Genomic DNA, 24,087 nt, shown 5'->3' with positions numbered 1-24,087 from the left:
GGCGCTGCGAATGGTGCTGGATTCAACGCTTCAAACCGTTCATTGGCTCAATAATTCTCGAGATGGAGTTTTTACTAAAGGTGGGGTTTTTGAGGGGGATCCGTCCCGAGGAGGCGGCTGAGTTGGCAGCAGTTTTCCACGAAAGCAGAAGGGCTGTGACTTGGGCAGCACCCGCTCCCTGCAGTGCGCTCAGACTGGAGGCAGTGAGGCTGTCTGACTCAAGGAAACAAACGATGGTGTGTGTTTGAAGTGGGATAAATGGCTGCTGTGGGAATGGGTGCGGGGGGTGCGTGCTCTGCAGTGACCGGGAATATCCGCAGCCAGAAATCTGAGCTCGTTCACAGCGGCAGCGTGTCACGGAAACCTTTTCCCCCTTAGATTTCTTCCGCCGTTCTCGGACTTGGGGCCTGATTGTGAAGTGAGCAGACCTTTTCTGATTTCAGTTAATTGAGTTCAGAAGTTAAAACTACCAGAAGAAGAATTTGAAAAAAGAGAATTTACTTTTTGCTTTCTATAAGGAGGGAAGTTCTAAGTGCTAAGGATATTGTAAAAAAAACCTAGTGCTTAGCTTAGGAAAACCATGCATCAGCATGTGGTCAGAAATTATTTCTGATTGTCCAGACATTTAGGGACATACTAGCTCAGCTACAGGTAAATGACTTTTAAGACAGAACATGGAAGACACACAAAAATTGTTGGCTCGTGTGAAAGGATTACAGCTTGAATATTAAATTGATGTACAAAGAACAACACAATTCCATTTCTTTTTCTGGTTGAACATGAACACAGCTGTCCAGAAAGCATTTGATTATAGTTTTGCATTTTTACATGAAGGGGGAAGTGGAGTGTGGAATCAGTTGTAGATTTCACAAAAAAAATTTGTCCTAAAATTTGCTTTCCTGCCCATCAGAATCATGGAATATCGGATCCAAACAGCACTGGAAATGTTCAAGACAAGGTGGAAAATTTGTGAATATTTTTACAAATCACCAGTACCAGGCAGAATTAATCTGATGTAACAGTGCAGAGTGAAATAATTCAGTTACTGGAAATAAGAAATGAAGTTATTGTTTTGAAGGGCTGCTAGACTGGATAATTACACTGGGCCGTGAAGGTCTTTCTTGAAGGCTGATGCTAGAGGCTGCCATATGAACTGGGAGAGAATGGCATCAGATGGAAAAGAATGAAAAATTTATGATTTATTAAAGTACTGACAGGAGTTTAAAGTTACTGGGAGAAGCTATGGCAAGCTTTGCAAAAGTAAATGGTGTTTTTCCAGTTACAGGGAATTTTTCAAAAGCTTGAAGAGAGCACTAGAAAATAAAGGGCTGCTGTTCGATAGCTTCTCAAATAGCAAAGTTCTTGAAAGGCTAACCTGTGTCCTAAAGACAGAAATGTGGCTTGGTGAAGTGTGGCAGAAAGCTGAGGTTAGTGCAGGTTTGAAGGGTTGTGAAGAATCCCATTAAAGGGTAACATGGATGAGTAAGGAGCCCAGTGGAAGAGTGCTTGTGCTTCTCTCAGCTGAAACGTGGAAGAGACAGTTTATTTATTGACTCTTGTGGGGGTTAGGATGTCACGGTAGGGAAGCAAAACTGGTTTTCTCCTGGGAACAGGATGATGAAAATGTGGTTATTCCACAGAAACTGGGAATGTAAAACACGTCCAAAACATAACACAGGATGCCATGGAAACTGTCAGCTCATCATTCCCAGATGTTCTAATCAGTTCTAGTTAAAATACTTGAACATTTTTATCCAAAGATTATCATAACTGAGGATTATGGAGCTCTGATGGTGAAACCATGCCAGTGTGTGATGTGTGTGTTGCATACCAGAATGAAAAAGAGCAGCAGATCTGAGCACCGACACCAGCCCGTGGTGTTGCATGAGGGAAAACAAAAGCAGCCCAGCTCCCTCTGCAGTGACACCCTATGGTGTGATCTGAAACTCTGCTGAAGGAGAGAGTGCTTAGGAAAGGGAAAAAAGCTGTTGGTGAGACTCATTGCACCAAGCTCTAATGAAATGAAACAGATTAATAGAATACCATAGTGTTATAATGGTTTTGATTTATGATATAAGAGGGTTAATGGGAGAGCTTAACGGCCTCTGCTTTAAGAAAACATCATCAGATAAAAGTATAAAATCCTCCTGCTTCCTCTCCAATATCACGTGCTGGCTGCCTTTTGATTCCACACTTGGAACAGAAAGCATCCTCTCCATGTAAAAAACCCTGAAATTTACAAGTCAAAGATCACCTCACTTTTGCAGTTGTTGAGCGGTCTGGAAGTGCAAGATGCACTAATGGCAAGAAAAGCACAGTTTTTGTTTGGGAACATGCTGCTAAGGAAGAACATGAGAGTTTGAGAAGGCTATTCCAGATGGAGAAGCACAACTTGCCAGTGGACTGCTGAGGCATCTCTAGAGACTTGCATTGGAGGGAAGAGGGAGTTTTCTGCAAGAAGTGGAAAAGTATGTCTGAAGAGCTGAGGTGAGTGTTGCACAGGGCTACTACTGTGATTGTTTTACCATTTGGCAGGGTATTTTGAAGGTTATGTGATTTGGAAGCCTATGTTCCCTTATCTCTAATAAAAATTATCCCGTTCTTGTTAAACCCATGAAACATTTCTTCCTTACACCTTTGCAAGACAATTTTTTTTTCCTCTAGTTCTCAAGTTTTTATGCAAAACTTGGACTTGCATTTTTGTGCACTGTGAGCCTACAAAATACCTAATCCACAGATAAGTGTGTTTTAGAGCTGCTGGGGGTGTTCAGCTGCAGTATCTCAGCCTTCTACAAGATGCAAAACTCCCAATCAGTTTCAGTGCCCCTGTAGGACCTTCATGGCTATAAGTGAAAGTAGAAGAAATCATGCAAATCAGGGAAATTTATGTGAAGAAAAAATCTTTGGACCTTTTTCTTACACCTGCAATCTTCTGAACAAGGACTGCTTGCTCACTGGAGTGTAAAAGCCTGTTAGAGTTCAAGGAGCATCCGGATGATGCTCTTAGTCATGTGACTGAGTGTTAGATAGTCCTGCAAGGAGCAGGGAATTGGACTCAATTCCTTATGAGTCTCTTCCAATCCAGTATATTCTGTGATTCTGTGAAAAGGCAGATGGAGAAAACAGGCAGGCACAAACTGTATGGGACAGACCTTTTGTCAATTTAGTTGGGGTTTAACTAAAATTAAGCTGAAGTTGGTAACTTTCAATTAGTTCAGTCTCTTGAGCTTGCTCACAGCATTTTTGGTCCTTCAGTAAACGCTGTAAAAGGGTAGAATTTTTTAGGAAGCTGCATTAACAGCATGGTGTAATCAGCACTGTACAGTTTATGTACTCTGTTTCCATCATGCCTCCCAGGTTTCTGAGACAGTTGTTCCTTCTCCATGCAGAGTAGCTTTAGATCAGTTAGAGCACAAAAGGTTTAAAGCAGCATCCAGTGAGGGAACCATTGTGTGCACTCCAGAGCACAGCTCTGGTACCTCCACTGGCAGGAGGATCCCTCTGCTATTGCTGTTTTGTCTTGTGTTTCCACACAGTGGCATCTTGCTCCTGGGTAGCTGAGGCTTAAAGGAGGTGGGGTTATGTATGTTTGATGTGGAGCAGTATATTTTTAGTGTTTTGGTGTGCTCTTAAAACTACTTCTTCCAACAGCAACCATGTGGTGTGTTGGTAGAAAATTCTTTGCATGAAGTGTTTGAAGGAGCCTTCTTGCTAGATCCTGTCCTACAGCTCAGACAGTGCAACCAGCTACAGTCTGGCCAAGCCTATTTCATTTCCAGCAAATTTCCTTCCTTTGTGACTTCTCCTTCCCAGCACTAGACATCTTTCTGTTCTTCACCCCAGAGTATTATCTTTATTCTTTGTGGGAACTAGCTAACACTTAAAACTACTCATAGGATGATGCATTTAAGAAGATCCATGTCACTGTTTGCATATTGAGGCAATATTGTTTCTATTTAGTCTTCAGTATTTTTAACAGTACAAGTTTCCACATCATTTTCATTGTTTTAGAATTTCCTTCCTTGCTTATTTTGGCTTCTTTAATTGAAAAAAACTTGGAATTCCTGAAGCCCAGTTCTATTACCTACATTTAGCTCCCGTGAACACAGATCCTTTTCCTTGTTTATTTAAGCAGCCATATCAATGGTAACAGAGTCCCATTTGGCAGATCCTGAATTCCCACCCTGCCCTATACGAACATGTGCTTGTTCTCTCCTTATGTAATCAGGCAAATCAATGAACACAGATACCAACAAGACTTTATTGTATCAAATTTCATCCACATGAATTTTTATAAGTAAAATCAGAAGAAATGTTCCCTTCACATGTTAAACTCAGGTTATATCTGTTTCATGGGGTTTATCTGGAAAAGGACAATATACTTAGAAGGGAATCTAAAACTGAATGTGAGAAGGAAAGCAAAAAGTGAACTCAGTGACCCCTGTCTATTGTTTTTAGCATGATGTCTGTAGCAGTATTTTATGGCAAACACCATTATCTGAGGAACTGTGAACATTCATACTTTGATAGAAGATTGGGGACTATTTGTCCTTGAAGTATTGGTTCAAGGGCATTTAGGCCCATCTTCCTCACCACACTGGGGCACTGGTGTATGGACTACCTTATGACTACAGTTCTTGTCAAGCTAAAATTCCCAAATCCCTGTTAACAGGGGGAAGAGGAGCAGCACAAGAGATCAAGTCCACATGGCTGTCCCTCTTGATGGACTCCACTTACCTGTGACCAGCCTTCTTTTCCATAGCTGAATGGAAGGAAGTTCATGCATACATTTATAGTGTATCAACACATCCACAATCATCCATGGGTCCTTGTAAACAAAGCCAGTGTCTCTAGGGGCATCATAATTGGGAAGAATTAATTCAGTCTATTCTGCAGATAACAAGAGCAGTGGTATTTTAGCCTGGATTCTAGAGTAGCTGTAATGGCTACTGATAATTTCACTGCCCTTGACGTCGAGATTTTGAAAAAACTTTCTTATTAATTCTGATAATCTTGGCATAGAAATTTCTACATTCTCCACTTCTTTTGTGTCTGCACTGTTCAGTGTTGTCAACAGAAATGGGCAAAGCTCCTGGATAGCTGTGTGATGCTCATACCACCTCACTCTTCACTCCTCTGTAAGAGTGAGGCCTTTCTGCCTTTATATGCAAAGGGAAGAACTGGGTGCTTGCAGCTGTACCACAGAGCACTCTAGGACAGGCCAGCTGATCCTCTACAGGTCCTTAACCCTCTGCAGGTGATGGCTGGTAATCCACATGTAGCCACCACACTTGGTATTACTTGGTTGCCAAGTTCACCCCTATGAAGCCCATTTCTAGCGTGCAAAATGGAGTCTCTTTGTTGGACATTTGCCGTCTAGGTGCAAAAGATTGTTAAATTGCATTTTCAGTGTAAATTAAACATGTTTTCTGCCTCAGGAAAGAGTTAGAGAGGCATATGTTATCTGGCAAAAAAACCCAACTCTGTGGGGATGGTTTGCTGTCGCTGCCTAGCTTATTGAGTCCTTGCTGCTCTTCCAGGTTCCTGCCTCCACTGAGGTGAGCAAAAGTACGACATTTTGAGTGCTTTTGATTTTAAATTTTGAAGGAGCTTGGAAAACACCACCAGCGAGGACAGAGAAAACTTCCTGCTGGAAGTTCACATGTTCCTGTGAACAACCTGTTGCCCTTCTAACTTGTGGGAAAGGTTAAAAATACCACATGGTGCAGATGGGAACAGGAGCAGAAGCAAAGGAAAATAGGAGGAGAGCAGCTGGATAAAGCAAGATGCCTGGCTGCAGTGAAACCTCTGGAACAAGTGAAGTGTTCTGTTGCACAGCCACTCCACCAGGCAGTGTAAGAGCTGGCCTGGCAGGGATTCTAGGGTGGCAGCAGGAAGAGCATTAGCAAGTTCTTGTTACTCAGCTGTACAAAATGGGAATGTCTCTGTGGCTTGTCTGCAAAAGAGAGAACTTACTTGTCTTCCTCTTTTCCTCACCAAAATGGGTGCTTGAAAGGATTTAAATCAAATTTCATCAGAAAGTTGACCCTCACAGGCAAGGCATAGATCAGGTACTTGGAATTAATGCCAACATTGCCAGAAAGGGCCTCTGCTGGAATGTGCTTAAGGAGAGATGCTGATGACTGGAAATGAGACCAGTGTGGGTGAGCAGAGGCCTGGAAAACATTATCTACAAAAAACACTGGAAAAGTGAGGTTGCTTAATCTGCAAAAATCTAAGAGGGACAGCATGATTAATCCTCAGACATTTAAATGATTGGTACTGAGAAAGGTAGCAACAGTCTGTTTTTCATGTACATTCACAGAAGGGCAATAACGAGATAAATTAATTGGAAACATGGAAAGTAAAGATTTTTATATTAGTGCAAGCTTCTTAAGAACAGCCCTAACCATGGTATGGAGACATTGTAAGAGGTGAGGCAGACTCTTCCTTAATGGCAATTTAAGAGAATCTGAAGCTCTAGAGGAGCTAGTCTAGCTTTCCTCAATGGGTAAGGAAATGGTCTAGGTTACCTCCTTCCTGCTGCATTTCCATGGCATCTGTGACATTTATTACACCAGTTAAGCTCCATTCTTTTTTAATCTAGCTTCTTCTGGTTTTGACATACACAAGCCAGGAGCAATTCAATTCAACAGTGTTACTTAATCATCACACACATTAAAATGATTTGACCAAAGCGAGTGAAAAGCTAGAATTGCTGCTTGCAGTGAGTAATAGCTGTTTGTCAGCTTTCAAAACTACTGTATAATTCATGGACAGAAAAGGCTACAAAAAATGTTATTTCTTTTCATTTTGAGAGTTTTAAATATTGCCAGCACACAGTGACTGTGTGTGATCGATGTTGCAACACATGGCTCTGCATCCTTGGAAGTTATGAGGGCAGATGGCCCAAGCCCCTAAATCCCATTATTTTAGTTACTTGCTTTACAGCATCTGCATGCTGAGACAAAGAAAATAGAATGTCTGGATGAAAAAGAAACAAACCCAGGATTTTTCTGGAGTTTATTTTCCTCTGAATTTTCTGAGAGGGAGGTTTGTGGAAGTCATTGTTTCTGCTCCACTTGCAAAGTGTAATCTACCAGCTGCATGGGTCAGTGCTGCCTTTTAGCCTGCTCTGATAGACCTGTATTGTGTCTGATGAGCAAGGTCCAGGCAGTGCTTTCTGGATATTCCGCCCACCTGTATCCAGCATTGGTGTAACACATCTTTGAGCATGTGCACACATCAGCCTGACAGGACAACTGCAGCCAAGGTGGGAACCAGGAAAGAGATACTGCCCACAGTGTTACCTCTGCCAGTACCTCTGCTTTCCCTGTCACCCAAAGGGTAATCACTATCTGTGGGTCTTCTCAGGGCTTCTTCCCTACCTGCAGCCTAGACCCTGCAGAAGGTGGGATTCTTTCCCTGCAGCCCCAGTGAGAACTGGCTACCACATGGTCTCTGCCCTAGACAGGCTCTCAGGGAAGGCAACAGCCCAGTATAATGCCCTGTTGCTTTTTACTGAGGAACAGTGCACATACTTCTAAGGAAGTTACTGCATTTCTTTTTCTTAATACCATCTTTTATAAATTCTTCAATAAAAGTGTTGCAGTATCCAAGGGTACATAACTTTGGATTAAGAAGTGTTGAAACGAATGTTTTATTTCACTTCCTGAAAGGTTCCAGTCTGGGTGGTTTTCTTAATAAATGTTGTATATGTATTTCAAAATAAATAATAAAGATTAAATGAGTAAAAAAAAAAAAAAAATTAAACCACGAACAACAGCAATAAATAATCAGAAGAGGAAGTATTCCCAGTAGTCCTAATAAATTTGACACCAACCATTCATATTTCTTAATACTGCAGGGGGTGTTCAGCCTCTGGCTGTGCTTCCAGGAGACTGTGCCTTGCCTGTTCAGCCAGGTGTGCTGCCTGACCTCTGACATCCTCCAAGCAGCACGGTGAGCCTGCAAAGGACAGTTCTCTGCTTGTTGCAGCCTTTCATGACCGTGTCAAAGAACTTCCTATTTTCTTTTGTTGCTTCCCTCCTCAGAAACTCAGAGACGTTTCTTAACCCTGCAGATAATTTTAGATCTCTGATCTGCCAGAAGCCCTGCCAGAGGAAGGGTTCTGCTGTTTGGTCGCCTGTTGTACCTGAAGAGCCCTTTGCCTGTGTTTGGAATGCAGAGTTATTTTTGATACTGTTTCTGGTGTTAGCCATGGGTACTCCTGGAGTATTTCCAAGTTTTCTAAATATTCTTGTGTCTTCTCCCTGTTTTGGTTAATTTTTTTCTAATTTTTTTCTGTGCTTATGTCACTCTGCTTTCCACTAGGTTGGAAACGAACAAGACATCTTGGAGTTCCCTGCACAAGATTCCTGTTTCCAGACTCACTGTGTCTGGCTGTCCTCAGAGCACTGTTGCCCATTGCAGTGAGCAGAAGAGAGCTCTGGTTTGGTGCTGCTCTGACCATGCAGTGCCACTGGTGTCCCTACAGCTGCATGGCAGACCACTGCATCAGGTAAGTTACACACCAATTTAGAGCCCGAGCTGGTAACAGCTTTTATTTCCAGCTTCAATGGTGTAATTTGTATTTATCTGTGTTTTTAAAAGTAGTGTGTTTCAATTTGAGTGAGACAATTTAAACGTATCCCACAGTGCAGCTTTCACTCCTGTGGGAGTAGGGGTGTGAGTTAGCAGGAGGTCAGCTTTTTCATCTGCTACACCCTTCCTGGATGGCCTTGGGCAAGCCCTTCAATCTGTTTATGCCTTTGCAGTCTGTCTGGCTGCATAGACAAGAGGGGAAGGCACTGCCCCCCCTCACAGTCCTTGCTCTTTCACAGCGAGGGAAGATGCTTCCTTGTGCAGTGATCACCTTCTGCTGTGTTTGGATGTAATGGTCTGACCTCCTCGAGCTCTAGAAACAATTTACTGTAAATGATACTAATAACAACACTAACACTCTGTATACTTTTCAATGTGCCTGCATGAGGCAACATCTGTGTGTGTTTAGATAAGCTGGAAGCAGCTGGATTTGGCCTCTGCACCAGCTGCTGTGATCACAGTGCAGTTCTCTGCGGGTCAGTGTGTGTGCCGGTGGGGACGGCTGGGAACACCGCCCCGTGTACTTTGCAATCTCTGTATTCAGTGCCTGCTTTTGGCACTCTCATCTCTCTCTCTTATGAATGAATGGGTGAGGGAGGAGAGGGCTGGGCTGGGCTGACTCCTTCACAGATGAACCATAAAGAGCACAGGAGCTGAAACACAATCTCCTCCTCCTTTCCTGCGCTGTTTCACGGACAGGCTTGCTCACAGCTGGGAGGAGGACAAGCTTCACCAGCAGCCTGAGCAGGAGTGAGGAGAAGGGAAGTTTTGTGCTCTTCACTTTGCATAGACTCTGCTAACAGGTGAGTTTCATTTTTATCTATTCATTCTTGAAAGCAAGTTAATTTTCCATCACTGAGCGGGTCTCACCCCTGGAGAGGTGGTGAGACAGTTTTCTAGCTGAGTTGTTAAAGCAAAACAACGAGGTACTCCAAGGACTCAACCAAAGCAACATGTCCAAAAAAATTCACAACTTCAAAATTAATTTCCTTGGCAAAGTTCTTACTAACAGGAACTTTGAATAAAGGTTTTCCCCAAAAAAAATTCTTGAGTTCCAATTGAGTTTCCAACAAGGAAAGCTGAATGTTCAAGTTGTATTGATGAAAGGAAATTGTTAAGATAAACTGAGAAACTGTTTGTTGTTTGCAGCAAGCAATCAGAGCAGTAGCCTGTAGATAAGTTCCTGGAGTAATTTTCAGAGCATTTACTAGTACTGTATAAGCTGAGTAGATACAAGATATTTTGAAGGACTAGCAAGTGACTTTATTTCTCCTGAGAACACAAGCCAAAAGTTACACCTAACATGAAACTGTTAAACCACATACCTTGATGTGTGGGTGCTCTGTGTACACCTATATAGTTTTGTCTTTGTAACTCAAATGTATGTCATTACTATATTTTCCAAACACCAAGCCACTTTTCTTCCTGCTGTTCAGAATCCGGCTTGGAAAACTTGAAATGTGAGGGCTTGTTTAGAGAAGTGAAATCCATCAGGTGAGAAAGTAATCTTTTTTTTCAGTAGGATAAATAACTTGTTCGTTATTGTAGCTTGTCCTTGTTATGAGAACATTTTTCATGTGCTTGTAAGTCTTTTTAAAGAAACAAAAAAAGCAATTCACTGACTGATGCTTTCTTCTTTTGTGTGTTGCATGGGGAGGAAAGCTAAGAAATAGAGAGTTTAGAAGAATGTAACACCTTGTCCTGTCCTGTTCAAAACACATGCAGATATTTATTAATAAAAATATAAGGGAACTTAACAGTAAAGTAAGTAAAAATGGCTACATGTTGGCTCATAAGATGTGATAGTGTCACTGTGAGCATTATGGGACTTTCTGAGCAGTATCTTAGTCAGTACCCACTGTGACTTTTTCCACACTAGCACCCTGCATTCACACTAGTCCCAGAAGAGCAGAGTGTCTAACCACTTCCTCTTTTAAGTTTTCTTTAATCAAGAAGCCAGTGAAAGGTAGTCAATCATGTGTATTTAACACCCACTCTTTCATTTCTTCTTTGAAGAAACAAAATTTTCTACTGTCCTTGCCCCTATTCTTTCTGCCTCCCCGTCTTGCTGCTGCTGTGTTGTTGTTCCCCCATAGCAGGCTGCTCCTGCACAGGCACTTGTAAAGCCTTTCTGTTACATGAGCAAAGAGGCAGAAGAATGCCATTTCCAGTTTATTTAACATTCAGTGCTATACAACTGTAGGAGAGATGATAACATGGAAAGTACATCCCCAAAGTTTTAGAAGTCTTTACAGGGTCTAGGAAGAATACTTCCTGTAAAAAAATGTTGGGTTTATAGGATCAGACAAGTATGTTGTTCTGTGACAGCAGAGGTGACAATGTTTACATCACAGCACTGTGATTTGAATATCACAGTTTTAAATGAAGAAAGATTTGGTGGTTCCAATATCTCATTAAAAAATTGTTTCGCTTGACACCTTGAGTGAGAGGATTTTGGGAAAGGGAAGAGAAGGGAAGGAAGTGAGTCTCTGCAGAGCTAGGTGTACACAGGTGTCATTGTACTAGATATCATTGACTAGGGTGAGCCTGAGGCTGCTTGTGAGCTCAGACAGACAGGAAGCCTCTTACCTGTGGCTGAGCACAGCTGCACAGGACCAGGTGTTCAAAGTTGAGGGCATTAAAGTAAATTTTCCTCACCTTACCAGCCTTGTGGATGGTGTCACTCAGGTTAACCAGCTGATGCTCTAAATGTGAGTTTTCATGGCATCCCAGTGAACAGTGCATGGAGAAGAAAATTTCTTCCCTTCCAGTTTTTCTAGTCCTGACCTGAGGGTGCATTCTTGGTGCCCTGGGGCTTCACTGCTGATGGCTGTATTGTGCCAGTTTGGTGGTAACTAAAGGAAGTTATGTCCACTCACAAGGACATTTACACAACTTGGTAATTATTTGTAAGGGAAGAACTGTGGAAAGAGAACTCCAGACATGGCAGCCTTGTGAGGCTCATTACCTTATAACTAGCTGTTTGTCTCCTCTAATATGTTTAGTTTTCCTATAAAGCTTATTCTGAGTGCTTTTATTGCTTGTTATGAGTTATTCTGCCAGCTGAAGCATTTGCAGAGCTGCTGACCCTGACAGCTGGTGGCAATTGTTTTTGAAAAGACACAGAACAGCTTTAATGTTTAGAAGAAACTGACCAATAATTTTAACTAAATGTATTAGTAAGCAACAGCAGCTAAGAAAAACATTACAGTTTATTCTCTAAGGGATACATCCACTGTAACACTTTTTCTCCACTAGAAACACCATTCTGAACTCTGCTAATAGGGTAGAAAAACAAGAGCTTTTTAGGCACTTTGTCTGGAAGCTGTAGCTAATTTTTCTGAAAAAGTGAAAACAATAGGTTTAAAACCCTGTTAGAGGGAGAGTGAGAAACAGGCTCACCTGAAAGTACATGCTCTGTTCCTCTCCATGGAGCCCTCTTGCCAGAAATTGTTTCTGTGGCAACAAAATTCCTTCTAGCTGGGTTGTCTTGTGTAAGAGCCTGAATGAGAGATGCAGGACTCCAGGCAGCTCTTTGGAGTTTGATCTGGGATTGCTTAGGCTCAGATCTGTCACCATGACAGAATCAAATAAAAATGCAAAACTGATCTGACCTACATGTAACAGAGAGGGCACTCTGCTGCTGTTCCTGTTGCTCCACAGGAGCTGTCCTCCTGACATTCTCCACTCAGGTATTGCTACAGAGAGCCATTGCTGCTAGGATGAGCCTGGACTTTCCTTTCTGAACATTGTTGCTTTATTCAGCAAGGTCTCAAGCTTCCTTTCTCTTGTTGTGTCCTATGGGCCAGCAGTAAAGACACAAAGGTTTGAAGAGAGGTTGAGTTGCCAACAGAGGAAGGGGAGATAATAACGAATTAATTACAAAAGCAAATGTAATTGAACTGTCAACGTTCAGTCATTTTAATGACACCTGAATAAAATGCTAAAATATCAGTAGGGAAGAATGGAAATATTTCAGAGATCTCTTGGTTTGGCTTGCTTTTAACTCAGTATTTTAGTAACCATTAGAATGTTTTCATTTTATACCTGGAAACATTTCATCTTCCTTCTGCCAAGGAAGGAGAGCTTATACTCTGTGATGGATAATGATTTAGTGTCTACTCATATCTAATTAGAGGGTGTATCTGGTTTATCCTCCATGTTTAAGAACTGTTCAGACATAGCTTTTAAAATAGCAATTGTCTCTTAAATTTACAAGTGGCTCAAACTAAAATCCCTGAGACTATCATGTCAGAACATCATTATTTGGAATTTGAACATATGTCCAAATTTCAGAGCTGGTTTTACACCTCCATCCCAAAGCAGGACCTGGATTTCTGAACAGCTTTCAATTTGGAATCTCACATCTCCTGTGCCAGCTTTTCCATCTCCTCATGAGTTCATCAGAACTCCCCTGTAACAAGCATTTGATTCTCTTCCTTTTCTCTGGTCAGAAGCATGTTTGGAAGTGTGAATGGTTTACAGCAAGGTTGTTGCTTTTGCTGTGAATTGCTTCTTTGATACTGTTAAAGAAGGGGGGTGGGGGGTTTGCATTTCTATGAGGTCATGCCTCTCCCACTATTTTTCTCAGTTTTCGTGTTGAACCTTTTATCCAGAAATGGAAAATCAGGAAATGGTAATGTAAGCAAACCTGCAGACACAGACTCCAGCGCTTTATTCAAAGTGATTAATCCACTGGGAACTAGGTTATTGGAGTCCTGTACCCTCAAGTGGAAAAAAAAAAGGACTGACATTTTCAATAGTCATCTAGGGAGCAAGAACAGCAACGAGGGAAAGAGGCCAGAGGAAAACCTTCTGCAACGCACACTGCTTCTCGTGAGAACACAGAGAAATAACAATGGAGGAACATGTCTTCCATGTGAATATTGAGTCAGTTCTACAGGAAACTTGGGTAAACTCCAGAAGGGAAACTGAAAAAAAGAGAAGAAATTTAATTAAAGATAGCAATAAGGGATAGTTTAGTAGAGTTATGTTTCTACCAACTAGATGGGAAATATTTGAAGACATGCACAAATACATATGCATAATGCACTCCACACACCACCCCTCCAATTCTGTATCTAAGGAAGAAATACAGAAATACAGAACAAGAGCCAAAAAAAGACTCAATTGAGCCTAAAAGGAAATGAGCATAGCTAAACAGGAGTGCGTGGAAGGGCGGATGGTGTGCTAGACTAAGAAGAATTAGATCTAGAACAGAAACATGTCTGAAGTGCACAATGGTGAGCAGTGTAAGCTGGAAACACAAATAGTACAAAGGCACAAAAGAATGATTTTTGTTTTTTACATGGCAACAGTGCACACAGTGTTAGATGCTCCAGTTAAACGGGCTCCTATCCCATGATGAATTTATTCTCTTTGATTAAGATAAATCCAAACAGAAGAAAAATAATTAAGTCAAAGAAAAATGAGGAGTGGAAGGGAAACGTCTTCAAATATTGTAAGCAGCTTTTCATTTTACCATGTCTTAAAACTTCTACAGTACAAAATGAATCACATACTGAATCATATATGCAGAAGATGGCATTTTAAAAAGAAATTACTTTATTGAATGTATCATTATTTGCTGATGCATGAAATAACGAAAATGCTAACATTCTCCTTAAATGGGAGATCTGCTCAATCTCTTTAGACATGCCAGAGTTTCAACCACATTTCAGTTAGACCTAGCAAGCAAAATTTTTCTATCAGGCAGCCTTTGCTGGTTGTCAAGTGTTATTAGTCAAGCATTGATTATGGATGTCCCAAGCTTGTCAGCAGCACTGTGCAATAAGTCCTGTCTATTGAATTATCAGTAAACAAGGAGAAAAAAATTGCATAGATGGGTGTTTGGCTGCTTTCCAAATGACTTTTAGTTACTCAGATAGTTTTGTTTGGAGGGTATGATGTGCTGGTCCTTGGGTTCAGAGTGGCATTACAAAAGATGCAAGCAGAAAGATAATCTGGTCCCCGCTTCATTCTCTAATTTGTCAGTTTTTGAACAAGTTTTCCCTTGAGTGAAGCTGGGGAAGCTTGACAGAAAGGACTGCCATGCATGTTGCTGGCATTCCATTCCCTTTCTGCGTGAGCATGTGGGTACAGAGCAAGTTGTTCTCAATACACTCACTGGCTCCAGGGCATGAGCACCTGGCCAAAGGTAGAGGCTGACAGCCAGTTCTTTGCTCAGCCTTGGTCTGTGCTGCCCAGGATGGGGTGCTCTGCCCAGGATGGGGTGCACTGGCCAGGACAGGGTGCTGGCAGTGTGCTATGGCCCATGGTATGTGAATGGATGGCTCATACTCAGGCTGCAGAGACATCTGTGGGTGACTCCCATGGCTCCCTGTGGGTAGCCACTCTGTGAAACAGGGGCTATGTGGCAGTCCTGGCGCTACAGGGACACACTGGCAATCCAAGAAAGGCAAAAGTCATTGAAATGCAATACAGATATGAATTCAAGCTGAAGTCACTGACTTCAGTGCAAGATATCATTGCCTGATGTAGCACTGTGCTGTTGTCAGAGCAGGCTGCAGCATCAAAAGAGGCAATAATACAGTTTAGGAAAATGAATCAGAAGGATGATTTTCCCCAAGGCTGTAAATGGTAAAATGAATCAGAGCTCATTTAACTCAGAAGGGTGAAGTTCCTATATCTCAGTCCTAGGGTACAACAGTTGTTCTAGTTCTTGCTCCTTACTAATATTGTATGTTGATCATGACTTTTGTGGTTTCTAATAAGACCTGTGTAATCTTGGCTTTTCTTGCATTGTCCTTTTCAATGAGGATCAGTGTACACGTTTGGAATTATAAGCAGTTCTGTTGTCTGTGACTGATTATTACTTGCCTGCTGCTTCTCCAACAGAGATGGGATGTTTTTTTGGCTTTTGTGTCAAGAAGGATTGTGAGGGAAAGGGAGAGACACTGACTTGGTTGAAGTTTTATTTGACGGGAAAGGAAGATTTGGAGTTTTTTCTCTGAGTAATAGAGTGATTTAAGATGTCTGCAGGAAGTGGTATGATGTGTTTTCCTCCACCCACTGTTCTGTACTCAATACACTCATTGGCTCCAGGGCCATGAGCAAGTCCTACACAAAGCTTCAACGTGTGCCCTGTGGGTAGGATATAGTCACAGTAACTCAGCAGTGAAATACTTGGAGGGTCATGTTGTCCACTTGGTTGATCTTTTACAGCAGGAAGTGGGGGGCAAATGAGGGTCATTTTTTAAAGCTTTGAGGCAGCTATAGCATGACTAATTTCAGCTGTGATTCACCTCCCTGATACTACTTGGACTGTTTGCCTGAAATTACACATTGCATGAACTTATTACCATAAATAGGGATTTTCCAAAGATTTTTTTTCAGCACTTTCTTGTGCTCAACCAGCTGTTTAGACCTCACATGAGGCAAAAAGGCCCTAATACTAGATAAAGAATAAGTGGTAGTGTAGATAGAGTGAGTAGTCTGAGGGAACAGGCACGTGTTTGCCAAGGTACTGTCTGTGATACCTGAGAAGTTGTGGCAGTCAGAAGTCCCACGTGACTGGAAAAACAGAAACATTGTACCCATCTTTTAAAAGGCTAGAATGGCAGACTTGGGGTACCACCCAGCTGTTAGCATCACCTCTGTGCCTGGGGAGGATCACAGAACAGACCCTCCTAGGCCTAAAAGAACGATGGTGGAAGACATTTTACAAGGGCATGTGGTGACAGGACAAGAGGGAATGGCTTCAAGCTAAAAGAGACTAGGTTTAGATTGGATAGTAGGAAGAAGAAGCTCTTTACTGTGAGAGGTAAAGGGTGGTACGGCACTGAAAGAGGTTTCCCTGATAAGCTGTGGATGCCCCCATCCCTAAGTGTTCAAGGCCAAGCTGGACAGGGCTTTGAGCAACCTGGTCTAGTGGAAGCTGTTCCTGCCCATGGTTGGAACTAGGTAATTTTTAAGGTCACTTCCACCCCAAACTATTCTATGATTCTATGATATTGGACTAACTGTACTAATTATCCTACCTGTTTCCCTTGCCCTTCATCTCAAGTTGTCCTTTATAAGTGCAGGCATAAACAAAGAAGTCCAAAGTCATAAAAACCTGACATGGAAAGGTATAGAAACAGAACATGGAATTCTCAAAATATCAAAAGAGGGAGAAAATGGAATGATTTTCTCTAGACTGTAAAAAATTGCATGTCTGTGTTAGGAAAAATTGGACATTGATGACTAATTAGTCTTTTGTTTATGTGGCTTCTGAAAAAAATGTCGCTGACTTCCTTCTTTGACAATAGGTTTATAAGACAAGTCATCTGATAATGACAAAAGTAATTTGTAATATACAGAACATTTTTACAGTTCCCTTCACCTGAAACAGATATACAGAGTAATAATTATTGTAATCAGATGTTCACATTAGAAAAATCCACTTGCAAGTTACAAACACTGAATGGATTTTGTACAGATGTAAATTACTTTGGTTCAGAAGCTCAGTTTGACTCCTCTTTTTCACAAAAGAAAGTGTTATGTCTGTTTTACCCCAATTTGTCATAATTTCTGAAACATTACCAGCAATAAATCACAAATTGCTGTAACTAAATCCTCTGGAGTGCACATAGTTTTTTAAAATATCTGTTAGCCTTTGCTGATCTATTCTCTATTCCCCATCCTATTGTTAAAAATAATTTTGTTAGACACTGGTTAAGAATTCTGGAATAAGATTGGAATAAAAAGCAACAGCAAATATTTCAGCTATCTTAATATAAATATACTTATATACCACATAAACTATATATTATATATTATATAAATATATATAACATATATATGTTATAGATTATATAATACATAATATAGATACAATTATTATACATTATTTATATTATCTAAATTCTATATTATAAAAATAATATATGTTTGTGCTTCATATGTATTTGTCTTTCTCTTCCTTTACTTACTTTGTGTTACTAGAAATATCTTTCATTGCCTTTAATGGCTCTTTCTACTTGATACCCTTCTAGAATCAGAATGGTCTGGTTTGGAAGGGGCCTTTAGAGGCCATCTAGTCCAACTCTCCTGCAATGAGCAGGGACATCTTCAACTAGACCTGGTTGCTCAGAGCCCCATCAAACCTGACCCTGAATGTTTTCAGGGTTGGGGCATCCATCAGCTCTCTGGGTAACCTGGGCTAGTGTTTTATCACTCTCATCATAATAATATTCATCCTTGTATGTAGTCTGACTCTACCCTCTTGTGGTATAAAACCATTGCCCCTTGTCTTGTTGGTACAAATCCTGATTAACAAGTCTGTCCCCATCTTTCTGTAAGTCCCCTTTAGGTACTGAAAGGCTGCAACAAGGTCCTCCCAAAGCCTTCTCCTCTCCAGGCTGAACTACTCCAACTTTCTCATCCTTTCCTTGTAGAAGTGCTCCACCCTTCTTGTCTTGTTTCTGTGCTCCAACAGATCCATCTTTTACATCATAATTCTTCTGATTAAACCCAAATATCATTGTGCTCTTTCTTCATACTTGGTGGTTCACCCAAATTTCTGCTTTCTTCTACTTCTTTCCCTCAAACTTACTCTGCCTTTCCTTCTTATTTTATGTTGTTTGACCAGTCCCATGTCTCTTCTGCTGCTCATCACTTCCCTGCCTTCTTATCTGACCTTATGCTTCCAGGCTTTGTGAAACAGGATCAAATAATCTGACAAACCTGCAAGTGTTGAAGGAAGCTTAGCATGTGAATTTTAGGGCTGGTGTTTGTGTCGATAATGACCTGCACCAAATCCTAAACTGAAACCACCCTGGGTTTCTGATTCCAAGATTTGCAGGACAGTTGAAGTCCTGCAATGACAGCCAAGTGACTCAGGCCTGTCTGCACTGTATGACAGGTGCAAGGACAGATTAAATAGCAAGAGACCGTGCAGGCACACAAGCCTGCTACACTCCCTGTTAATGGAGGTGGGATGCTGTGTGGATGAGACAAGCTGAGTGCACAACGGTTGCAAATTCCAGCAAGGAAATTCTTTGGTTCAGTCCCGTTTGTCTCTGCCAAAAAATGTAGGCCTAGTTGCAGACAGGTTTCTTACAATGAAAATTGTAGCAGTGTCACTGAAACTGAAAAGGTCCCCCTGGGCTCCATGCTACTACTTGGTCCAAGGTGAAGAGGCTGTTGCTGCCAGTGGCTCTGGCTGCTTCCTGTGCCATTGCCAGCAGGCAGCACTTAACACATGAGCTGCCCATGGTTCATGGTGCAGGGGCAAGTCATGTGTTTGTTAACAGCTAAGGCACACAGGAGTTGGGAAAGAAAAGAACTGTTGTTGAACTCTCCAGTGAGTATTAAAGTTGGCTTGCTTAAACCATGAAAAAGTGAGGCTTTCTGAAGCTCTGGGATCCTTGCCTTTGTTTTTAATCCAGGAACAAGAGAATTGTTTGGAGCTCATGTAGGTGAAGAGAGTCTTTTAATATATTGCCAAGACTTAGGCTTAGATGGGTATCATCTAAAAAATGTGGGCATATAGGAGAGAGAAATATTGCCTGGAAATGACTGCAAATTCGTGATACTGAAGGTGTTACATAAACTATGATAAAAAAATAAGAAGTCGCACAGCTGCACTATATCCATATTAAAGCTCTCTAAAAGAAATGCCTGTGTGTTCCTGTTCATATCTGCTTTCAGCATTATGGTTGTCTGCACCCCAGATGTTTTTCATAGAGAAACTTAAAAAATTTTTCTCGTCTCTCTTTACAGAAGTAGCCAATAAGTAATGAGGGAGCTATTTATCTTTTCTCTTCTATACCCTGCATCACCTTTCCTTCATGTTCCACTTTTTCAGACAGCTTGTAAAGTATTGTATCACATGTTCTTAACAACAGAGTGGGCTCTTCCACACTCATTTGTTTAAACCTGCTGGTGCAGTCCTTTGATACCAGGTTTGTTGAAAAAATCCTACAGTTTCACTCCCTGGCTGGTGCAGAGCTATATTTAGTGTGCATGGTGCTGGGAAAAGTTGAACTGCCTCTGTATTTCCATGTGGCTGCTGAGTCTGTCCTTAGCCAGGCATGAGTGGTCAAAGGGTACAAAGGCATCCCAGAGCCCACACACTGAGGAGGCTGAAACAAGGGAAGGATTTCCTGGCTCACTCTTGCCACTGTCCAGAACAGCAGTATAAGACAGCTATTGCACAAGAATCTGGATCTTTCTTTTTCATCCCCATCTTTGAAACTGGGGAGGGATTTTTAGCACAAGGCAAAGAGATTTGTTACAGCCAACCTTCTCTTATTGCCCCTTCGAACACCCCAATCCAGCATTTCCTCCAGGAGCAGGAAATGTTGCTGTAATCATAAGTGTATATTATATTACCATAATATTGTATCAATAAGACTTTTGCTGCCTCCTTCACATTCTGCATTCTGGCAAGACTTTTAAACTAAGTAGAAATGATTTTACTTATTACAGAGAATTATATTCTCTGTATGAAAACATAATTTGATAAAAAACATTTAGAGTTCTTAGAGGAAAAGAAACATTTTCAAAAACACTGCAGCTGTAGAGTACATTTGCTTTTCCTCATAAATGTGATCCATAATGACTCAGTGGGTAACACTGAATGAAACTCAGTTCTAGACATATAAAGACAGCTCTGAATTTTCAAAACTGTCTACAGCTTTTGGATTACTATTTGGCCCTGTTGACCAAATAGGAGCTGGACACTGGCTGGGCATTGTGCTGGTAGATATGATGACAGGTCTCAGATTTTAGGTATTTTAGAGAATAACTAAGGTGTGCCAATCATCCTGTTCAGGCAAACCCTTACATGTAAAAGTCACAAAATCATTATACAGAAATGCTGAAAATGCAGAAATACAAACTCAGTCCTGGAGCTCTGGATTAAAAAGGTGGGTTGGGGTAAGAAGGTTATCAAACCTGCCTCAGCACAGATACTGTGCACTGCCCTTGTCTGCAGATGGAAGAGATATGTGGTGGTTATGAACCCTTGGAGAGACTGCATAGTGTTACAGAGGAGCTGATGGCCCCTAGGTATCAGTGTTTGGGAAATTTTGTACATAACTTTAGTGATTGATTTCTGCTGTACATGTCAGCACTGCTAACATTATCATATTTATTCCATGGGAAGTTTATGGCAAGCTCCTAGAGCAAACTTCAAACTGAACCACAGGTACCTGTGACTGGGTCCCCTCAGCATTTCTCCTGCTGAGCTTGATAAATGAACTATAACTGTTCTGACAGCCACAGTGGAGAGCATGAGTCTCTTAAACCCCAAAGGAGCTGTTGAGACTGAGAGGTGGAGGACAGCAGAGTGCCAGACTTGAGCAGTCTTTCACACAAATTGCATTGGACAGTGGAGTTAAAAGTTTTGAGGGAGATGAACTTACCTTGGCCAGTTGTTTCATGACTGAAAGTTTCTGAGCTCCCAAGGATATTTCTACCAAAACCAGGGATGACATTCCCTCTGTTGGAAAGCAAAAGTAAAAGTAAAGGGATGAAAACCACATCCCAATTTTTATTTGTATGTGCTTGCTGTGAATTCTGTGGAATTATGCTGATTGAAGCTAAAAAATTAAATTCTTTGCAGGTTTTATCACTTATTTCAGCCAGGCAAATATTTTCTGGCTTAAAGCAAGTGATTTTTTTTCAGTTTCTACAGGAGTAAAGCCTATCTATCCCTATTAAAAAAAGTATTAAAAAAATAATTTGACAGTAACATCTTCAAATGCTAAAGCTGACAGTAATTTTACTGTAGCATGGTCATGTTTTTGTAAGCATTGCCTTGGAAGAAATTTTATGTTCCTAGATGGGACAGAAGATGATGACAAAAATGCAAATTAGCATAGCAAACAGGAAAAAGCAGCAAGGCCTTATCTTTGGATAGTGCTTCTTTTGAATCCATAGTATCTGAAGCTGTGAAAGAGTACACAGGAGTACCATTATTACCTTACAAAGGTACACCCAACATCCCTGAATCTTCTGCGGAGAGATTGAAAGAAATACAGTCTTGCTGTTCTGCACCACCAGGTTAAACAAGCATTCCTTCCCTTCAGACCAGGCACAGTTTGCCCTGCTGTCCTCCAGTGCTGAGCATCTGTGCCCACGTGAATGTACCATGCAGTGACAAAATGCTGGATGGGGTATTTCCTTGTTTAGTTGAGGGTTTCACCACTGTGAGCTGGGTCCAGGTTTGACCTAGCAGCACTGAGTGCTAATCCAGCGTCAGCAGCGGTTTTTGTGTATTAAACAGTTACAGTATAGCTCAGTAGAGCATACCATAGCAATGGCTTCTATGGGTATGTGTTTGGACTATACCAGATTCTTCAGGTGAAAACAATTACAGTCATATTCAGTGAAGATGAAAGGGAAAGATAAAAATGTGTAAGTCATAAATGTGTGGGTTTTGGAGTTGATGGCAAATAAGGAATATTTAGTAGCACATCCTGTAGAACTGAGACTATGGAGATGCATTGTACCAGAGTTTCACCATGTCCTTCCAACAGAGGAAGATAACTTGTTTTCTGGATTGTTTTTATAAGTAACTGTAAGACAGAGTGCTAAAAATTCCCTTTGTTTTTCGTCCTGCTGAATTGAACTGCATATTACATGGTATCTTGTATATAAAAGGAAATTTAAGAAATAGAAATTAATAATCAAGAGTTTTGTGCACCCTACACCCTCTAAGGAAATCTGTGTGGGCTGCTGCTTTATCAGAGACACCTTTTTCATTGTAGACAAATCTGATTACTGCTTTTCTGCCCCATCTGTAAACCAGAGATGATACTTCTTCATATTTTAGATACCTCCAAAGCTAAAACAACAAACATTTGTAACTTTTTTGTGATTCTGGATTACATAATTTTCTGGCACTTTTCTGTTACGTACTAGGAGTTATGTGAACCTTGATTTCCCAGAGAGGCTTTATCTTTATCAAAGACTTAGAGCTAGGAAAAGGCAGCTTTCTGAAAAGTGTACTCTATATTTAAGAATTGTATCCCTTCTAAATATTTCTTTGTGTTTATCTTCAGGTTATTAACACTCTGCAGCAAGTCATCACTTCAGCCTAAGGGTTTGTGGAAGAAATAAACTCTACATGAAAACTGAATGTAATTAAGTCTTACATTGAGGACCCTGATGAGTGATACACAGGGAGAAGTAGAAGATGGTGAATTTCACAGAGAATGCGACTGAGAAATGCAATATTAATCATGATATCCACGAGACATTATCCCCTGTGGTGTACATATTTGTGTTTATATTAGGCTTGCCAGCTAACTGCCTGTCACTGTACTATGGGTATTTACAGATCAAAGCTAAAAATGAATTAGGTATTTACCTTTGCAATTTGACAATAGCAGACCTGCTGTACATATTTTCTTTGCCTTTTTGGCTCCAGTATGCTTTACAGCATGACAACTGGACCTACGATGAGCTGCTGTGCAAAGTCTGTGGCATCATCCTGTATGAGAACATCTACATCAGCGTGGGCTTCCTGTGCTGCATCTCCATCGACCGCTACCTGGCCGTGGTGCACCCCTTTCGGTTCCAGCGCTTTCGGACCATGAAGGCTGCTGCCATTGTGAGCATCATCATCTGGGCCAAAGAAATTATCACATGCTGCCTTGTCTTCACACACGGGGAGATCAGTATGGATGCTGAGAGCCACTTGGTGTGCTTTGAGCATTACCCCATCAAGAAATGGGAGCACAATGTCAATTACTATCGCTTCTCTGCTGGCTTCCTTTTCCCCTTCTTTCTGCTGGTCTTCTCCTACTGTGGGATTTTACGAGTTGTCCACAAGAGTCCTGGCACCCAAAAGAAGAAGAAAATACAAATTAAAAGACTGGTATCAAGCACTGTTTTCATATTTTTAGTCTGCTTTGGACCATACCACATCCTACTTGTAGTTCGTAGCTTGTTGGAGAACAACTGCTCATTTGCTGAGAAAATATTTAATGTTTACCATATTTCTCTCCTGTTAACTACTTTCAACTGTGTTGCTGACCCAGTATTGTACTGTTTTTCCAGTGAAAGCACTTACCAGAACTTTGTCAAGATGAGAGACTCTTGTCTAACATGCTTAGGCCATCTGAGTACTGAGACGAAGGAATCCTATCCACTAAACACAACTGAAACTCCCAACAGAAAACAGCATGAACAACAACCAGGCTTATTACAAATACCACTTGATGGTGCTGGAATGAAGGACTGCTTCACAACTAATGCAGACAGCCTATAGCATTAATCAAAAGGACCATAATCCTACACCTGCAGCTACGGCCGTGTTTGTGTATCTGTCTGAATTTTTCATGTATTACAACAGTGTGACCTCCCAAAGGCTTATGAGCAATGCTGTGCAGTGAAGCTGTTTCTAGAGGTGCTTGGACGCTGGCAATAGTGAGGAAAGTTTGTGCTAAGTCAGTTCAGTTATAATCACATATCTGTGCTGCCACTTAAGACCTGTTTGTCTTGATGACTTCACTGACTGGAATAAGCCAG

General features: G+C 41.2%; 2 protein-coding genes across 2 annotated transcripts in view; one reads left to right on the top strand and one right to left on the bottom strand.

Annotated features, from left to right (window-relative positions):
* Positions 1–2,407: 2,407 nt before the first annotated feature.
* Positions 2,408–24,078, top strand: GPR68 (G protein-coupled receptor 68). The gene is made up of 4 exons (XM_041471982.1): positions 2,408–2,487; positions 8,335–8,521; positions 9,304–9,407; positions 22,617–24,078. Exon 4 carries the CDS (start codon positions 22,751–22,753, stop codon positions 23,825–23,827), a length of 1,077 nt encoding a protein of 358 aa, XP_041327916.1. The 5' UTR covers positions 2,408–2,487; positions 8,335–8,521; positions 9,304–9,407; positions 22,617–22,750; the 3' UTR covers positions 23,828–24,078.
* DGLUCY (D-glutamate cyclase) overlaps positions 23,257–24,087 on the bottom strand; it is a 51,860-nt gene continuing 51,029 nt past the window's right edge. The window contains 1 exon segment of the mRNA XM_041471985.1: positions 23,257–23,393. The gene's annotated coding sequence lies outside the window, so the exon portion shown is untranslated.

This window comes from Pyrgilauda ruficollis, unplaced genomic scaffold (assembly GCF_017590135.1).
Source record: "Pyrgilauda ruficollis isolate IOZ18807 unplaced genomic scaffold, ASM1759013v1 scaffold28, whole genome shotgun sequence".
NCBI lineage: Eukaryota > Metazoa > Chordata > Aves > Passeriformes > Passeridae > Pyrgilauda > Pyrgilauda ruficollis.
Note: the sequence above shows the minus strand (reverse complement) of the source record. Positions and strands in the feature narration are given on the sequence as shown.